This window comes from Trichoplax adhaerens, genomic scaffold (genome assembly GCF_000150275.1).
Source record: "Trichoplax adhaerens TRIADscaffold_1 genomic scaffold, whole genome shotgun sequence".
NCBI lineage: Eukaryota > Metazoa > Placozoa > Uniplacotomia > Trichoplacea > Trichoplacidae > Trichoplax > Trichoplax adhaerens.
This window is the reverse complement of record NW_002060943.1, coordinates 6,115,729-6,135,317: the sequence shown is the minus strand read 5'-3', so window position 1 is coordinate 6,135,317 and position 19,589 is coordinate 6,115,729. Positions and strand designations below refer to the sequence as shown.

The window sequence follows — 19,589 nt, the reverse complement described above, 5'->3', positions numbered from 1 at the left end:
CTTCAATCTAAGAGTAGTAATGATGCCTAAAGAGTCTACAGTACTTATGTTTGAAATTAAGAAGATTAAAGAATCTTGCAATGTTATTATGCGAATCAACTTTATCAAAAAGTAATAAACTGCGCTAGTATTGCCGTCATATTATTAAACTTACATGTATCGCATACAGTGTTTTAATTCTGTAAGAAAAACGATCTAGATGTATCAATCATGAAATTATGTGCGATGTAGTTAAGCTCTTAAAATTTGTTTTGTAAGGTTAAGGATGACTTGAATGTCATGAATTTAGTTTTCAGCTTTTTACGAAGTGTCTTTAGACATTGACTTTTTGAGTCGATCACGTGAAGTAAATTAGATTCTGTTTGATCATCAAAAACGAATTAGATTATTTTCAGTAAATTGTGTACAATTATATACTGTAGTTGACCTAATAACGCGGTTTTGTACTTCGTTTGTATGACAATCTATCTCGGCGACTGAATTTCCTATTTTGAATTGTAATACAAACTTACCGTGTGTTTACAACTGAGCTAGGAATGTATGGTTTAGCCGAAGATGGACATTTTTTGGCTCCCTATTCTGGAACTTATTAAGTTTGAGTTACTATTGCTGTTTTGATGATTTGATAATAGGAGCCTAATACGGTATTAAAGCTGAGATTATCTGACGCTATACTATGAAATTGTTAGTTTTAAGAGTTAAAAATTTACTATTTTTTTTCATCACATTGTTTTAAAATAAGGTGAATAAGTGTGAGAAGTACTATAGAACTTTTTATATACTTCAACATTGCTACAGTAACCTGGATATAAATCCTGTTTCTGAGAAATATTAGGTAATTAATTTTACGGCACGATTCTACAGATCTTGAAAAAATAAATTTAGGCCACAATAGATTATAAAACGCTTGCAATCAACTGATGTAAACGTAAGATTGAAGAGTTTTATATGCCTATATGCTTCATGAAGCACTAGATGAAGCTATAAAACTATTAAAGCAATCAGTTCACTCAAATTCGAATTTTTTCTTGTTTGATGTATAAATGCATCTAAATCGGTGGCTAGGAGGGTAACACATTATTACATGCTGTAATAGGCAGGATAGGAATCCGTTGCAATAGAGATATCGTTTTTAAGCATTCTATTTGTACATCATCGATATAGACTATACAATTTATTGAGCTTATTATAAGCTATCTATTACGTATGATAAGACTATGAATTCGCATTTTCTTAGTCTATCAATGCTTACAATATAGGATATATCTGAATACACGGATTATTGTTCTCTTTAATAAGTAAAAGTCGATATTTTGTAATCACTACTTCTAGGTCTTGCACTACATTAGGTCGGCTAATAATTATTGAAAAACATAGAATTATTTATAGGGGCATATCCATTATGTGAAATGCACTTTAATTCTAACAGTAAATTATAGCTTAATTAGTAACTATTAAATAATTCTTTATAGATGGATGATATGCATATGCGAATTTTAATGACTACTAACACTTAAAGACCTTTTATAATAAAGGAAGTAATATATTAATTCGCTTAAATTATTGAACCTTAAATTGAAGGCAAATTTCAAGCTAATTGTAAATGAGGTAAACACGAACTTATACAGCAGAATATGTATAATCAGTTAGATTTGGAAAAAGTTAATGTAAATAAATAAAAATTCTACTTTGAGAATAAGAGTTCCATCCAGCTTTAAAATTCGTATATTTACTGCTTGTCAATCATTATATTCCACAACTGATATTTAGTTATTGTTATTTTAAGTTTATCTCTATTGCTTGCAAATTCCTATAGCGGTAGAATAAGATTATTGTTATTTTAGGTTTATCTCTATTGCTTGCAAATTCCTATGGCGGTATGATAACATTATTTGCAAGTTGAATTCTGATTAAAAAAATTTTCCCAAAGTTTTTAATATTGCAAATTTTTTTTCAAAGCTGCTAGTTCGGCGTTTTTCTGCATAGAAGAAGTCATATAAACAGAAAGTTAAGTACACTGGCAATAAAGTCATCAAGTTGCTGCTACTATAATTAGCTATGCTTCTATTAGACTACAGTAATATAATACTCATTAGTCTAAAAATGGTTAAGGATTCACATCTGATATTACTGTACCTCTTGCAGCTTTACGGTTAGAGCAGTTATGAGCTTGCCTTCACTTTGTGTATACGAGCACTGGCATTCACATTGTGTCGATAAAATAAGCGATGTATCCTTTTTTAAGACCTTAATAGGTCTCTCTTCCACCGGATATTTACAGATAATTCTAAACTGAAAGATTTAAAGATACCCACAGTTGAGTAACACAGAGATAATTATAGCAGTATATTTTAAATATTTTTAGCTAGAAGATATAAGTAAAATCTTACTTACACGAATGATAAAAAATAAGCATAGCGATAATGATGTGCAGTAAATTATTAAACTTGCAATCGCAAGGTAGGGGTAATCTTGATGAAGTTGGAGGGCAAAAGCCACGGGAACAGCAATGCCACTCAATAAAACAAGATTATACATGCATATGGCAATGTACTTGCTATCATTAAGGCCTTGTACTTTGACTTGACGTGTTTCATATGCCAGAAAAGCAGCCAGAATTATTAGCAAACCATTGCTGCTAGTTAAAATAGCAACCCATAAGTTCGTGTATTTCGAAACACACAAATCTTTAGCTGGTGTTATAATGGTATCAGGATAATCTGGGCTGATAATCTGGTTAAAATTACAAAAAATCAAATTATTTTAAAATTAGTCTTAAGTTGCAACTTATATGAAATGTAGATTCTTTAATTAATCAGGTAGAAGTACTATTAAAAAGACGGATGGTACCTGAAATGTAGATATAAATTTAGGTATTATGCTAAAGATAACTAGCTTGATCAGTTAGATAAATCGATGAAAGTAGATTTGCTAAAGGATATTTGTTTGTAGAGTTTAGACGAGAATTTATAGTTATATGGTACCATGATACTGCGATGTTTTAATATATTTCGAAACCAGTATTACATTTGAAATCGAAATAATTTGTAATTAAAAATTACTAACTTCTTAATAATTATTCTCACAATGTAAGCAAATACAATAAAAGTGGTAACTATTGTAAATTTGTTAGAAATTGGATACGCAACCAATCTGAAGTGTGCAAAAACATAAATATAAATTGTACTTGAATGTGTAACTGAATGTATTGACGGTCATTTCTCTTATTATTTGGCACTTGTAAGGAGTTAATATAATATTTGCTGCTTTATCTCTCACTGTTATCTAATATCTAGAACATGTTATATAAATTATTTCTAAAAGGTAACTAGATTATCTTATAATGAATTAAGGTAAAACTAAATTTATATCCTCTTACTATCCAGTATGAAGGACTGTTTAATGCATAGGATATATGGCCAAATTTGCTACCGATCAAACTCATTTTATATCTCGAATTTCCGTTATGCTTTCCAGATTGACAAGATTAACTCACGTTAAAACGGTAGGAGACTAATAATTCTGTATTATTGAGATCTTGTAAGTATAGATGTAGACACTCTTTCGATTTATATGTAGTTAATTGATTAGCCTTATTTGTAAGTAATTGTTAATATCTGACTAGAAATTGTGCAAAGTTTAGAATATTACTGAGCTATCAATGTTAAGAGGAAAAAGTACAGCATTTAAATGGCTCAGATATATTTTCTTACTGTTGTGGCATAAAGTACTTTCTTCAGGGTTGGCGAATCGATTAGAGTCCATAATGTCAAAATAATAGTATTGAATGCAAATAATACAATCATAAGCAATCTAAAACGAGGGTCTTTCAATCCCTAGTAAGCAAGTAAAGGCAACAAGAAAACTTGTATAAGTCTATAAGTTATCAATTTCTATTTTACACGTATGTATCCAACATTAGTTACCGTTTTGCATGGCTTAAGAAGAGCAAATGCTCTATAAACTCGGTATATCTTGCAAAAAAGAGTGCCAAAGCTGAGTAAGAAACCGTATACTAACAACCAAGGAGTAATCTTTCAAAGGAAAATTTATCTTTAGTATCGTTATCGTTTTAATTTGAAAAGGATTGCGAAAAACGGCAGTGATTATAGTAATATTTTCGATAAGTATTCGTTTAAAGTCAGGATCATTAATTACGGAGAATTGCATATAAATACTGAATCTTTATTCCTACTTTTACGATAAACCATTATGCACTATACCTTGCAAAACACATCGACTATTTTATCATCAAGAAGTCGACCATCCAGGCCTAAAACTATGATCGAGCAGTACAGAAGAATAAATCCACAAAGGATAAACGTATTTAAGAGCGGATTTGATATTTTAGCCAGTCTAGGTTAAATCATATAGCATATTGAGAGATTAAAATTAAGTTTCGGTCAGCATTATGTATTCTGTAATAAAGAAATATAATTTTTATATGGTATAAGCAAATATAACCACAGATGTCTCGCGACATAATTTGTATCAACTTTCGTATTTTTAAATCCAGCAGAAAAACAAATTGGAATTTCACTTTTATTACTCTACAATAGACATATTCTACTGCTTCAGTATTAACGTATAAACACTGGCAATATAACATGTATTACGATCCATGAAATTGTAGTTTGGCATTGAATCATTCACAAAGTGCTTAATTACTTATGATTTCTATATTTTATATTCAATCCCAGCATAATTAATGATAATGCAATGCCCATTGAGGATATGATAGCCATGGTTATGAAAAGAGACGGTGTAATGGTTAAGGTTATCGTTCGCCGAATAGGTCCATCATAGGGAATCTTATTGCCTAACAAAATAAAATTTAGAAATTATCCTTTATACTAATTAAATTTTATCATACGAATTTTTTACTATTCTCATTTAATCAATGTTTTCAAAGCTCTATTACTTATGCTATTACCTCATTATAGTGCTATGATATAAATTCAAGTCATAATATGTAATTTAATTCAACATACAATCCAAATCGGTCAAAAACAACAGATGGAAAGACAGAAGAATTTAGACTACGGAATAAAATAAATCAAGCTACAATTTGTCTGTAATTCTAAAATGGGAATGGATTTAGTCAGGGTTTGTTTGTAAGATAGTGGTAAGCGTATTCAGCTTGATCATATAATTTATCTATTAATAGCAATCGGAAAATAACGGCATATAATTATGAAATATTACGAATCAGATTATTATTGTCTTTTTATAATAAGATGTACGTCTACATATTGCCAATACCATTTATTTATTTTTGTTTTTGACCGGGGAATAGCAGCGAGTAAGTTATGGAATTAAACTAGTTTAGTCGTTATTTACTTATAATGATAATAAGATATGTGTATGTCGCTTGACATTATAATCTATTCATTAATATTGACTAGAGAATGATAATAGATAAAAGATAGAGTCAAAAGCAATCAGGCCGTATTATACTGCAGATGTAATCCTGATTTTAAGAAGGGGAATAAGGTTGCGCTATAAGTTAGCAAACACTTGCCACTACGGCTACCATACACGAATCAACGTATGTTATCAGCGAGAAAAAGGAATAAGGTATACTGATTGATTTGTAATTATTGACTAAACCAACGTAAGTGATCTTAGAATAGGGCAACTAGTAAATACTCTTAAATTTTTGTAACTACTTTACATAAGTCAATACTGGATAATGATGAAAATGAAGAAATCAGTAATGATAGCTTATTTATACTCCGGGTTGAAGGCAGCTTTAAATCAACTAGAAGTCATTTAATACTTCTAAGCTATGAAATGGGTACCGTCTGTAAATGCTGTAGTAGCAATCTTATGGAGAAGTGTACCTTTCCATAATACTTTGCGGCCAATTTTGAAATTACTCGAGCGATTTGATGGGTAAGCTAATCCGATTCGAACAATTTTTCCGTCTAATAAATGATTGATTTAGAAAATAATATTGAAAACAGACTTTTGATTAGTCAGACTATTACATAATTTACAGAAAATCAGTTTGAGAATCTGTACAGTAACACTGATAATTTCAGATATGTTCCAGGTCAGTTGAATTAATAGAAGTAATTAGACTCATTTTTTTATATTAAAATACACAAGTATGCCCAATGCTGGCGTATAATCTGATATCAGAATAGGAATATTACCTTGTTGTTGAAAGATATCAACTTTATCGATTTTTAAATTACCCTTGGTGTCAAATTTAATATAATTCTATAAAATAAACATACGAAAAACAAGATAAGCAACTCAAGTTAACAGTTCCGTATAATTTTTGATGAGTACAGAGGTAAAAATTCTTGTCCCTGTATTATTTTATACCTTCGTTTATACTTGTAATAATTCAGAATATACATATTGCATAAGTTCATATTCATGAACAATAATACATTATCCCGCAAATTATTTTACGTTGATTAAGCAATATAGTACATTAAATCTTGTCTTTATAAGGTAAGATTAATATAAATTAAGTTAGCACAATTTCTCTTTACTTACCGAAATACCTTCAAATTTGACCTGATCAAGTTGATTGGCTATAATTCTTCCCATTTCTGCATTATTATAATGGAATTGATCTAATGTTCGATTCATAGATTTAAATTGCTCTTGAGATCGATTTAATGCTAAAGCGATGGCCCAGACAGCATCATAACCTGAGGCTGCAAAGTTATTGCGATGATAAACGTTATTGATGATAGAGCTATGATTACGATAGCGCTGGTCGAATTCGAATGGAGTCTAGTGGAAATAAAAGTACGCGATATATTAATAACTAATAAAAAATCCATGCGATATCTTATTAAATCAACCCTAAAAAGAATTATATTACATTGTTAGACATATCGCTATGCACGTAGGGTAAGTACGCGTATATATTCTGTGTGCGATTACTGAAAGCATTATTACCATTCCTGATATTCCTTCTTTATCAGAATTGATGGAATTATCGTTAACGGCAAGATAATATTGAACTGCTTGATGCATTTGCGCTATGGTACAGTTAATATTATTATCGCCTTTAGCCCACCAAGAACTAGGATACCACGATGGAAGGAACCACTGATGTAACTTGTCTGTTAACCCGAAATGATATGCCTGAGAAAAAGGTAAAGATTCAAGAAATGCAAAAGACCAGATGCAATACAAGCTTCTATTATTACAGGCTGTTATTGCAGATAGATATTTTATAATGTAAAAGCTATAATAGTTCTATTTTGCTATAGCTACCTCAGGTTTAGCTATAGCTTAAATAGCCTGATGTTAACTACATATGTACGTATAAAATGCAGAAGAAGATAACAACTCTCGTTTTGCTAATGGGAATGTAATTGGGTGAGGACTTTATGTTAACTTTAGAAGTCCATTGTGTTAATCAATAGTTGCAGTTATGATTACGGATTAACCTTAGCGACAAAGAATCGCCTGTCTAGCTAATTGAAGCCAGGCTAATGTCTGATGAATATTCATATTCGCAAAAATTTTTCAGGCTTATAGCATATGTAACATGCGAACCGACTATGAAAGTAAGGAATATCTTACTATGTTAAATAAGAGAACAACATAGTTTCAGGCCGGTTATATGATTAAACTTTGGATGAGTAATAGAATCGCCCACTTATCAACACGAAATAAAAGAAAGTTCCAGCTTCAACGAAATAAATGGGCTGTGATTGTCTGATATGTTACAGTATTTGATAGTAATTATGAAAATCTGAATAAGCAATAGCAGTTTCTATCAACAACTAAAACAACGAACAAGAGTTGTCGAATGTAGGATAATGTTTAATAAACTGATGGTATTTAATATAAAAATTAAAATTTTTGACTGAACTTCAATAGCTTACATCGCTTTGGTAATTACAACTATCTGATATGAGATGCTGTTATCATTTGATGAAGTAGTACATTTTAATATTGGAAATCCTAGGATTTTTACAGAACATTTATGGTGTTGCTCTTGATGATAGCTAGATTTACAATGTGTAAATAAGTATTAGGATACACCAATTTTACTATAGTATATCTTGACCCTTCTCAATGCTATTAAAGAACGAATACTTAAGCTATAAGAACATAAGTATAGTAATCTACTATCAATAAGATGTAAATAGAATCTATTAGATATCGCATAATTGCAGGAATTGTAGGACTTACTGTGCACATAGCTCGACGAGCGTTGTCTTCGTAGAAGAACCCGAAGATAATTCGGGCTCCTTTATTCTATAATATAAAAAAGTTTTTCTATTAAAATGATTAATGCACTTGTTTTTTATTAACTATGATATTACTAATTAATCATATTATTTTGTAAGATTTTTATTGAAGCTTTACTAAGTATAATCGATCGTAATTCTACATCTAGTGAGTTAAAAAGATAAAATATTGCTGGTATACCTTCAATGATCTCATTTGATCTGTCATATCGCCTCCTTGTTCAAAATTTTCAACTGTAATAACTTCGATTTTGTGCTCTTCTAAAATTGCTTTAAATTGGTTTATGCCCTATATTACGTAAATAAATGATTAGAATTGATAATGAGAACTTGAATTATCTGATGGGCGTTGATAGCCTGCGTTTATCAGATGGAATTTCGTAATATTTGTAATGCTATAGGCACATATTACATGAAATTTTGCTTTGTATCTACTAATATTATCTTACCATTTATATTTCTTCTAAGCTAGAAGCTACTACTAATCGATATCGTACTTAACAGCATTATTTATGTTATGAAAGCTGTTGTATCCTAAAAATAGTTCTAATATCTATATATGGCTCAGAATACTATATTAATTACGTGATAAAAGGCAGACTTCATAAAATAGGTGTGTTACGTAATTGATTCCCCATAACATGAAAGCCATATTACACTACAATTTGTGTTAGGGCCGTAAATTCACCAATTAGAAATCGTAATTAAGAACAAATAACCACAACCAATTCAGTTATGTTACTGATTCTTAAGGAGCAATGTGTCAGCTCGAAATTAGTTACGAATAATATGCGAATCTTGACACCGAATAATACGAATAGTTAAGAAGAAATACAACTACATTTCTGTAAAGCACTTCTTAACCTAGTCCAATTTGAAAGTCATACTATAAGATTTTCTTAACATTAAGCTATCATAGAGTATTGTTAACGTAGCGCTTGCCTAGAATTAACCAATTCCGTTAAGATTGTTTATAATTCAGTTGAAATAATTACCGTGACAAATAATTGATCATTTTCATAGATAATAGCCACTTTTGTCCAATTGAAATATTTGCACGTCGATATTCTTGGCATGTTATAATCATAATCCGATGCGCAAGTCCGATAAAAATACTTAAAAGTGCTACGATCAGCTAGAAGATTGGCTTGGGCAGAATACGATACCTGTCAGAAGAAACAATATGAAATGAGTTGATAGGAAATTACAATTTTTGTTTTATTAAGCGTAGCAATAAATAATTGATAATACACTAGATTAACTCGTTTGGTATTATTGCCGAGTTAAAATAGAATATTAAGTAAAAATTACATTTACCATTTTCGAATAAAGAATTATTTGGCTTGTCAAATGAGTTAGAGGATAGTTAGTTACTGAGTTGGAAAGTGATACCGTAAAGATATAGGTAATGATTGATATTTTAGCTTAACACCTGTCATTCCGAATTTAGTTTAGCGATGATATTAAACAAGAATTACACTTTTTTGAGGATTGAGTGGGCTGAAAGTTTACATCGCAATATCTACAGCAATCTTCAGGTAATAGCTATCGCTATAGCAGCTATTGCTAAACTATCATTATCATCAATAACGGAAGAAGCTTGTTTAGATTTTAAATAAAATAAGTACATATCAAACCTCTATCGTTTCATTTAAAAATTTCTTATTATAGGACTATAAACAGTCAGTAATTAGTGCATAGCAAAATTTAATTTGAATATTTTACTTTACTTACTACATTCAAACCATAGAAATAGGATACTAATGCTACTGATCGTGCTGTAACCGAATAGCCAGGTCCTAGTAATGCAATTTTAGTTGGTTTACTAGAAACCATATCGAAAAGTATTTTGTTAGCCAATCCCGGAGATCCCTGTTAAAATGAAAGAGAAAATAACAATGAGATTTTAAATTACCTAATCTATTTAGAATCTTAACTTAATATCTCTAATTCAGTCAGATGTAAGGTTTATTAGTCTTGCAGAGCGAAAATAGTTTAAACTTCGTATTGCAACATCAAATCAAATGTGTTATATTTCAAGAAATTGGCTATCATATCAATAAGACGTGCGGCTTTAACTAATTTTATTACCGTTAATTTGTTTAGGATATAATTTTTTATTATAATATAGTAAAGTAGATAAAAAGTTCAAGGTTCAAGATATCATTGTGTACTTGTTGACATTGGAGTAGAATCAGGCAATACTGTTAAGGTCTTAGAATTGGCTATGTACTACCTTATGTTGGTACATTAGATCAGCAAAGCTAATCCTAATTCTTATAGAGGCTATTTATCTCATTTTTATGGTTACATTTAATAAGTATGGTAATAAATTGTGATAGAATGATGTCATTTACTATTTACGAGATTGTTAAAAAATCGGCCAACTATATAGAACATATAGATTCTTAACAAGCTAAGTGTTGACAGTTTGTAAAGCTAGGGTAAGTAAACCTTCTAGCTAAGCGCTCTTGACGTGTATCTCTCATCTATTATGGGTTATATTGGCTTTGGATGTTTACTTTCCAAAAGATAAACTAGCTTAAGATCTACCGTATGTATTTTTGCGTAAACTGAGTCCTAATTTGGCTATTATCTAATCATAACATAATTTATTTCTTATCCTTTAAAATTAAAAAGTCAGAAAATTACTGAATAAAAGCTAAAGGCTATTTACATTGAAAAAATAACTTAGGAAATATGGAATATTTCGTAAAGAGCAAGATTATCGATAAAGTAAATTGTCAAATACTTTAGCAATCTATTTTACATAATTTAAATTAGAAGATGACTAACGATATCAATTAAGATAGTTCTTAGCATATTATCAGAAGTTTTATTTGCAATGAATTTAATATCAATTGCAAATTTCGGGGGCAAAATAAATTACCAAAACTATTAAATATATCCATTTTTTGTTCTATAATCTTAATTAAAGAGTGAAAAATTAACAGTCCGGCCATTTCATAATATGGTTTGGCAGTGACTTACAATATTTCATGTATGAATTTAGAGCTGACTAAACTACCAGAAAGCGTCTTGTACAGTCAGATTAAGGTGCGCATATTTTCGAAAATGATGGGTAATAATGCTTTTTATGAAATATATACAGAACGAATTATATTTATGGTATGTTATTATATAGAACTTAAGAATGACCGTAAATATTAAATATCAGTGGATAAGTCAATTTTTTTCAAAACGTATCAATAAAATCTAAAAGCATTTTTAAAACATTGAGTTGACTGTTTAGCGTAGGAGTTTATGTATACTGATTTTATTCACCGTTCGAATATTAATTACAATGTCAGATTGCAAATGTATACTTAAAATTCAATTTATTGTATGTGTCCGTAATTCATAAATTAGCTACCAATACTTATACTAATTTGCAATTACCTTACATATTGTATACAAATAAGATAATTTTGTTTGCTATAATTACGGTACGACTAGAACCAGTTCTTTGTACATTTACGCGTATACCTAAAATTGTATGAACTCATCAAGATCACTTAGAAACGGCTTATACAGTAGTTAACGAACTTATGAACTCTGAGAAACTCGGAAGCATAGGAAGTAGCAGCTATACTGTACGTTGTACGAATTAAGAAATTAGACAATTTCGTTCATATATTCGAACATTCAGTAGGTAGACTTTGCATTGATGATAGATAAAGTTATAATAATGAAATACGACATATAAGTTACTTTCTTAAATCTAAAATTTTTATGCCCTACTGCTTGTTTAGAAATGATAGTAACATATTTCTATTTTTAGTTATGATAAAAACACATGAGATATAATTAGTTCAATGCTATTGATAAACTGCAATAGACTTTCTAACTCCACTTCGAAATGTGATTTACTGATATGATAATTATTCTTTACTATGGACTTGGTTGTAAGCGCTAATTATATTATTATTAACTTACTCTTACCGCGGAAATGTTATGGAATAAATGCTGTACTAGTCGATATAGAAATTTCAGTTTAAAAATCAGAAAATGTAGACCGTGTTACGGGAAAAAGTGAATAATTTTGCAAAAACATGTATTAATATTTCAATTAAAATTTCTAAGACATATCCAAATGTAGAATTTTTATCACTACTATTTCTTATCCCATTTTTGTGTACTTCAAATTTATGATCTTTTTACATAATACAGTCTACGAAAAATTATATTCAAGATAGAATTATTCGAGAATTATTGAGTTTATCGCAGCTAGGAGGATGACAACAGTGCCGTATTACGTTTACTTCATAATACTTCTCTTTATAAATTTTACATATTTCTTAAAACTTCGCAAAGAATATTATACAATCAAACTGAAAGTGATGAAGTAATAACCTGTAATCGTATGTATCGATAAAGATATGTCGTATTCGACTATTATGTGATAAATACGCATATATATCATAAAGCAATGACGAATCGTTAAACTTACCTGTGTGTCATTCCATAGTAGAATTAAGTTGTAATCATTCAAGATATCATTTCGATTATTTATATCTTCAATTGCCATTTGAACGCTAGGAATAATGCCAGCGCCATTCCAGTTTTCTTTAGTTAAATTGACTGCAAAAAATCCACCAAGGTAAAGGTTTCTTTTTTCTTGTACCTTTTCGGATGCTACCATATATAGTATCAATTCACCCGTCAAGATGAAAAGGTTTAGTGTCCATTTCATTGTTAAAATGATGAAGAGTGATAGATCTTTAGCTTGCTAGCTGGTTAACCAATGATTTAATTTTTTTTAGCATGTAATAGTTCTATAAGTAGTAAATGATCTCTATTATATTCAGTAAATGATTTGCAAGTAGATAAAGTTAGTTAAAAAGTATGGTAGCTGGATAATATGAAGAATATTAAGGAATTTCGCGAAGACAGAGGGCTAAGTTGCTAGCTATAACTTCATAACCGCTCAGTAGGCTTTCATTGCAGGGAAAAAAAGAAAATGGTCTAACCAAGTTAACTGAATGATATTAGTGAATAAATCATATGGCAATAGATCATCAATTGTTAGATAATAATGACGACGCTATCTAGGACTTTGATGTAAAAGAGCATTGAATGTTATTTACGCTCTTTCGTTTCTAATCATACTTAATGCAATTATGATTAATTTATGACCTGTTATGCCAATGCACGATAGAATGACGTTCTCGTAAATGTAAAGAAATATCAATAATTTATGATGATTAATGTAGGAATTCATTATCTACTGTTTCTACTTTCAATGGCTATAATTTTATTCTCCTTTATTATGGTGTCTATAGTATTCAATTTCTTCAAGAATATTTACAGATATCTACAAAAGGGTGATTAAAGTAAATTGTTAGCTGTAATTGATATAAAATAATAATTGTACTTAATTAAATAATGAAAACTATCATTGAATTATGATGTAGATCTATTAGACTAGGAAGTGAAATCATAAGAATAGAAGTATTTCTGCTTCTCTTATCATCAGTCCAAAATTATGCTAAACATCCTTTTTTTAGGATATAGTATCAGGCTATTGTAATGCATTCCTGGTTATCAAATTAAAATTCGCATAAAAGTTGCCTTGATATTGGACAGATGGATCTAATCATGATTTTATTGCATATCTTCTTAGTCTGGTATTATTGAGGGATATATTTCTGGTACTTTAACTTCATCTGCTTATGATTAAATCTAATTATCTCTTTATATTTCAATATCTTTCATCTTATTAATTTTAATCAATTAGTATCATGGTGTTAAAGGCCACCGTTAAGTATTGAGGCATTGTATTTGATCGTTACATGGTTAGGCTATAGATTGTATTACTAATTCATTTTCCGGTAAGAACGAGTGAATTATTTAGATACGTAATTTAAAGGAGAGCTTAAGGTCAAATTGTGTTCTAATCATGACTGTCTCATGTTATATGCATGTTCCAATGTATTTTAAAATCGAGCATAAAGTGTCATAAATTTTGATATATACTCTACAACTGCTCGCGAATATAGATTGGAGGTTTAAAAGCGAGTCACCTTTCACAATAAAGAGAGTTCGTTATTTTATCGTTTATGCGTAAGGAGAAGGTTTACAGTATATCGTTTCTGCCACGAAACTTAGTATTACATTGTTTTGGAGGAATCTTGATGATTAGTATTACCTATACGCAATTTATAATCTCATTTCCTCATCAAAATAATTAAATAGGTTACTTTGATCTAAAGTCTGCGTAATAACCAATATAGTAAAATATGAGAGCAATATCTTAATACTTTTAATACTGTATCTTAGTAACTAATCATGTCGTATGAGAACATTCACCAGATTTGTGCACAGGCGAAAGTTAAATTTATTTTCTGAAAAGACGATATTGTAGCTCGCTTGTTCCCAACTTAGGTACAGTAGTGTATCCTTTGGCAACAAAAAATACAACGGTATCATTTTCTAGTCGATATGTACTTGATATTCACAATGTAATCAATCAAATTGGATATTGAGCATTATATGATGGATTGATATACTGTTAGAGCCAGATTATTTTCGATCAAAATTGATAGTTACTTATAGATTTGTACACCTTAATGCAGTCGAGTGGAACAATGAAAATTAGCTGTATATATTAAGATATCCACGAAAGAGGGGTGAAATTGTCGATATACAAAATTGAGCCTCCAACTTATCTAAACATTTATCGATATTAGAAGTTGCAGGTGCTGTATTGATCGGATTGTTTCCTCATCTGTTTCCGTTGTAAACTGTGCAATAGCTAGAATAAATTATTGAAAGCAATAATTGTAACCTACAAATTATGCCTAAATCCTACTGTTAATATCCAATAATTGTTATTTTTGTGCTTTTCATAATCTAATCATAGCTTCAGTAGATCAGTTGTTGCAAAAAAAACTACTTAAGTCACTCATAATCGCTTTAGTTAAATATATATATGTGATTATAGACTATGATATGTAATCATAATCGTTCTTGTAGTATTAAATGTAGTTTCTGATCATACAGCTTACAAATGTACTATTTAAAAAGTATTTGTTAAAATCTACATCTTACAACAATCCTAAACAAGGAAAAATATCGTTTATTGGTCTTTATTGAAGTCTTACTGCGCCTAAAAAAAAAAAATTATGACAACGAATAACAGGGTAGATCGAGATAATCTTTAATCTCGGTGTACCAAAGTGAACATTTTGACTTAGTTTTATCGCAAGTTCATATCTTTAATAAAGTCAAAATAAAATTTCTCATCAGTCATATATGAAAAAATAAAAGAATCGTTACAATACTAATTGTAATATAAAACAAATAAGTGTTACACAGTGATTTCCGGTACGATTGAATGTTACAATTGAATGCTAGAAGTTATTGATTTATGGGAGCAATAAAAATCTAATATCTTTCGTGATCTTTGAACGATAATAACTGAGTTTTGGACTAATGGACTCTCACCTATATTTTTGAGATGTAGTCAAAACATACCTTTCGGCAGATTGTATTCTAGATTTCACTAGTTGATTTAATTTTACGTTACTAACTTTTCATTGTACTAGCTATCCATAAATGTTAGTCAATATAGATTATGATTATTAAAAATCAATTAAACTAGATTTTTAGGAGTGTACTTTTTTCATTCACAATTGAACACATCCCAATTTTATAAATCTAATTTGGTAAGTACAACGCAGCACCAGTTCCTGGCTCTGTGCTAAATAGAATTTGATCAGCATCTTCCCATTTGTAACCTTTGCATGCGTAGTATTCTTCAAAAAGACTACGAACAAAGTTTTTCGCATCGGTTTTGCGTACAATTGAAACTGCACATCCACCCCAGCCTGCTCCAGTTAATCGACTTCCTAAAGACCCGCAGGACCTTTGCAGATGAATAATACAGTTAGTCTAAAACTCGGATAGAGCGGAATCTAAGTAATGAAATGATTAGTACTGACATGCATGCTTCCACCAGTTTATCTAATTCCGGACAACTACACTCGTACTTGCTGCTACAGCTAGAATGACTTTCAGACATTAATCGTCCAAGAAGCTAAAATAAGTGTTTAACAACAACCGTATCAATCATGTGGCATCTAACAATAACCTATTCCAGATGGTTTATTTTTAAAATGAAAAAGATTTACTTCGCTGGCTTCAGAACTCGCTTCGTCACAAATTTTTTTCGATGTTAACACTCGATTAGCTTCCGAATACACATGCAGGGATCGATCATATAATTTAAATAACGCAGCATCTTTTGCAGCTGATGAAACAACATGTTTCTCAAAATCAGAATCCTAAGATCCATAAATACAACGAAAATCTTGAAAACCCAATACTATATGTTAAATACATTTAATGACACATGAAATAACTAAAAAAGAAAAGCCACACTTGACTCACTTCAATTTTAAGAATAGAGCAAATTTCCTGACGAGTATAAGGATCTTTATGTAAATTCTTCTCTATCAATTGTAGCATTTGATTTAGATCTTTATCTAACGTCTTTTGGAGTTCTCCCAATGTTTTTATATCTTTCCACTTCAAATTATTACATTGCGCTAGAATCTTTATTAGAGTGTAATTATTAGAATTGCACATGGAATTAAATTGGAGGGAAAGTGAACTCTACCTTGGCCGATATCACACATTCAGCAACACGAACATTAAAATGAGTAGAAGCTGTTTCCGATTTTTTCATTTCCACCTATTCTCCGAATTCAACGATATGATTCATATCATTTATGATTGCTAATTGCTATTTTCATCGATGTAATTTTTGAACGCAAATTCAGGATCGCTTACCATGCAATTCGAAATGACAAACGCACTGTCAGCGGGTAGATTTACATTTGTTGCTCGAAGTGGATTAAATTCGATCAATTTTGCCTGTGATAAAAATCAGTTTGAGTTTTACAAGATATCATTTAAGCATTCAAGAGTTAACTGGTTAAACATCGATACCTTTCCTCCTTCAGCTAGGAATGAGATTGATTGATCCATCCTATAATACACGTGTATACGGTAAATATTATAAATATATTTAACTTGATATCGTGTACATTGTCTGTTATACGCAACAGAAGATTTCAGAACTTTATCAACGAAAATTTTACGTTTCTTACTAACCCTCCGCCTTGCGTGCCAATATATCTTTCACAGGCAGCACAGACTTCAGCTAATTCAACCTAGTATACATAACATCAATGATATAAACGATCACTTATGTTTAGTCGATAAATTTGTACGCTATCTGATTAAAATATTTCTTACACGGCTTAGCGATCCATTATTTGCACGTAATGTAGCTAAACCAGCGCAGCATACCAAAGCAGATGAACTTGATAGTCCTGCACTCTATTCGCAAAAAGAAATATTTCCGACGTTGTTTTGAAATGATGGTATATGATATCAGATGGAGTATTTTAGTTACCTTTGGTATAGTGCCATCTACTAATACATCCATACCAACAGTTGTTGATAAGTTTAGTGCTTCACAGATACCCTATGTAGTAAATTTACAAAAACAATACTGCATCAAGAATATCATCGGACAATGGGTCGGTTTCACAGCTGTGAAACCGACAATGTCAACTGGCCATTGTATTTATACATACTTTGTAGCCGCAAAGAAAGTAATGATACCAATTTATGCCGTCAATTTTGACATCATTACAATCGCATTCGAATGATCTGTGATGTAATTTAAGTTATAATTGAACTTTAAAAGCAAGAAGGATAAAATTTTAGCTCTGGAACAAATAATTTACTAAATCCGTTTTTTATATCTTACTTAAATTGTTCATTGGTGTTGAAGATTCTTAATTTTTGATCTTGATTGACGGCCACTGCTATGACGATATCTTGTTCCAAAGCCATAGGAAATACGCCGTAACCACAATAGTCAATATGTTCACCTAGAGAATAATTGTAACCATCATTGAAGTTAGTCCTGTCTCAGTTGCTGAAAACGTGAGTGAGTGAATTCATTGGTGATCAATTCACAGTAGTTTATCACAGACAGTTGGATATCATGATGAAATATCGAATTGAAGTTATGTGTATGGGGGCATGTACTGTATTCTACTATCTGCTTGCTAGCTAGGCATAGAGGTATAAAGAAATCTCGATATCGTCTAAGGTCTGTTGTGTCCGTATTCTATGCATTCTTGATTGACGTCAGTATCATTTGTTATTCTTACCGATGATGTTCACACGTCCTGGAGCACGAGCAAAATACTGAGGCTTTACGTTCAATTTTTCCGTAAACATCTTGTTCATCATCCTATACCTATAAATTTATAAAAATGTAGATCTTTATGCCATGATAATTTCCATTTCATTCAATCATTAATACTCAATCCACCATTGTAGCAAAATGACTCAAAGTCCGATACTGATCTTAATTACACGCTTATGATGAAAGACGGCATTTATTAAAGCATCAGTTTGAAAAAAGATTACAGCTTAAGTTGCGACAAAACTGATCGAGATTGCAGCATAATATCGTATTACTTCTGTATTATCAATGGTAGTAGTATCTTGATCAAGACTGTCATTCTATATTAATTGTACTGTAATTCTGTAAACAAATCATTTTTAGCTAGAATTTACTAGCTTACTAATCACTAGACCGTACTCGCATTGATGTTCAATATGACTATCACCAGTCATTCATAAATAAACGAGGCACATATAATTAAGTTTAAGTTTATGCTCGTAAATACATTAATCAGTCTAGTATAGCCATGACATCAAATAGGAATCTACTTTACCGTAAATAGTTACGAAACATCATGGTTTCGTGTACTGCTACTGTATAGTTTTTACCTCTCATTGGCAGCTTGTGAACTGCCAGGATAGATATCTGCTAAACTATGGACAATTAAACTGCTTTCGCCTTCGCCTTCCATCTTGTTATGTCCAGTCGAGAGTAGCTGCAGTGGGAGACTTTGTTGTCGGATGGGCGTAGGCCCTAAGGTAGCAGCGTCCTCTCCGTCTGCTAGCATCCACCTTTGCTAAAGAGTACGATACTGTACAGTACATTTCGACAGTGCTATGTTTCTCTAAAAGTACTGTAGACTGTAGTGCTTATTGTGTACGTCATGCGAACAAAAAATGTCACCTGCATGAAGGCCCTTTTCCTTATTGTTAACTTATTGCTTTAGACTCATTATGTGGACATTAGTTTTGCTAGTCATTTGTGCATGATACTCCCATAGAGATACTTTCCGTCCGATAAATCCAGTAATCAATCGCCGTAGGTGACATCATCGTCCGTAAAGTTGGCAGTGTACTGTACATTACTGGCTTACGGTACAGATACAATGTATACTTTTCACATGGCACTAAGCATCAATCACGAGCAAAAGC

At 30.9% G+C, this 19,589-nt stretch overlaps 3 protein-coding genes across 3 annotated transcripts; all 3 read right to left on the bottom strand.

The window, feature by feature from the left end:
• Positions 1 to 1,729: 1,729 nt before the first annotated feature.
• On the bottom strand, positions 1,730 to 3,445 carry TRIADDRAFT_51954 (uncharacterized protein; the record flags this gene model as incomplete). The annotated part of the gene is made up of 4 exons (XM_002107907.1): positions 1,730 to 1,810; positions 2,137 to 2,292; positions 2,395 to 2,733; positions 3,380 to 3,445. The coding sequence occupies 4 exons, from the start codon at positions 3,443 to 3,445 to the stop codon at positions 1,730 to 1,732; spliced, it is 642 nt and encodes a 213-aa protein (XP_002107943.1).
• A 1,219-nt stretch (positions 3,446 to 4,664) lies between these two features.
• Positions 4,665 to 12,921, bottom strand: TRIADDRAFT_51953 (uncharacterized protein; the record flags this gene model as incomplete). The annotated part of the gene is made up of 11 exons (XM_002107906.1): positions 4,665 to 4,819; positions 5,844 to 5,927; positions 6,159 to 6,225; positions 6,511 to 6,753; positions 6,922 to 7,110; positions 8,170 to 8,235; positions 8,410 to 8,517; positions 9,224 to 9,394; positions 9,866 to 9,901; positions 9,963 to 10,100; positions 12,679 to 12,921. 11 exons carry the CDS (start codon positions 12,919 to 12,921, stop codon positions 4,665 to 4,667), a joined length of 1,500 nt encoding a protein of 499 aa, XP_002107942.1.
• Positions 12,922 to 15,887: 2,966 nt separating this feature from the next.
• TRIADDRAFT_51952 (uncharacterized protein) lies at positions 15,888 to 19,129 on the bottom strand (the record flags this gene model as incomplete). The annotated part of the gene is made up of 14 exons (XM_002107905.1): positions 15,888 to 16,095; positions 16,172 to 16,266; positions 16,361 to 16,513; positions 16,620 to 16,784; positions 16,849 to 16,923; positions 17,022 to 17,105; positions 17,181 to 17,220; positions 17,346 to 17,404; positions 17,490 to 17,573; positions 17,650 to 17,721; positions 17,834 to 17,909; positions 18,010 to 18,133; positions 18,419 to 18,507; positions 19,047 to 19,129. 14 exons carry the CDS (start codon positions 19,127 to 19,129, stop codon positions 15,888 to 15,890), a joined length of 1,407 nt encoding a protein of 468 aa, XP_002107941.1.
• Positions 19,130 to 19,589: the final 460 nt, after the last annotated feature.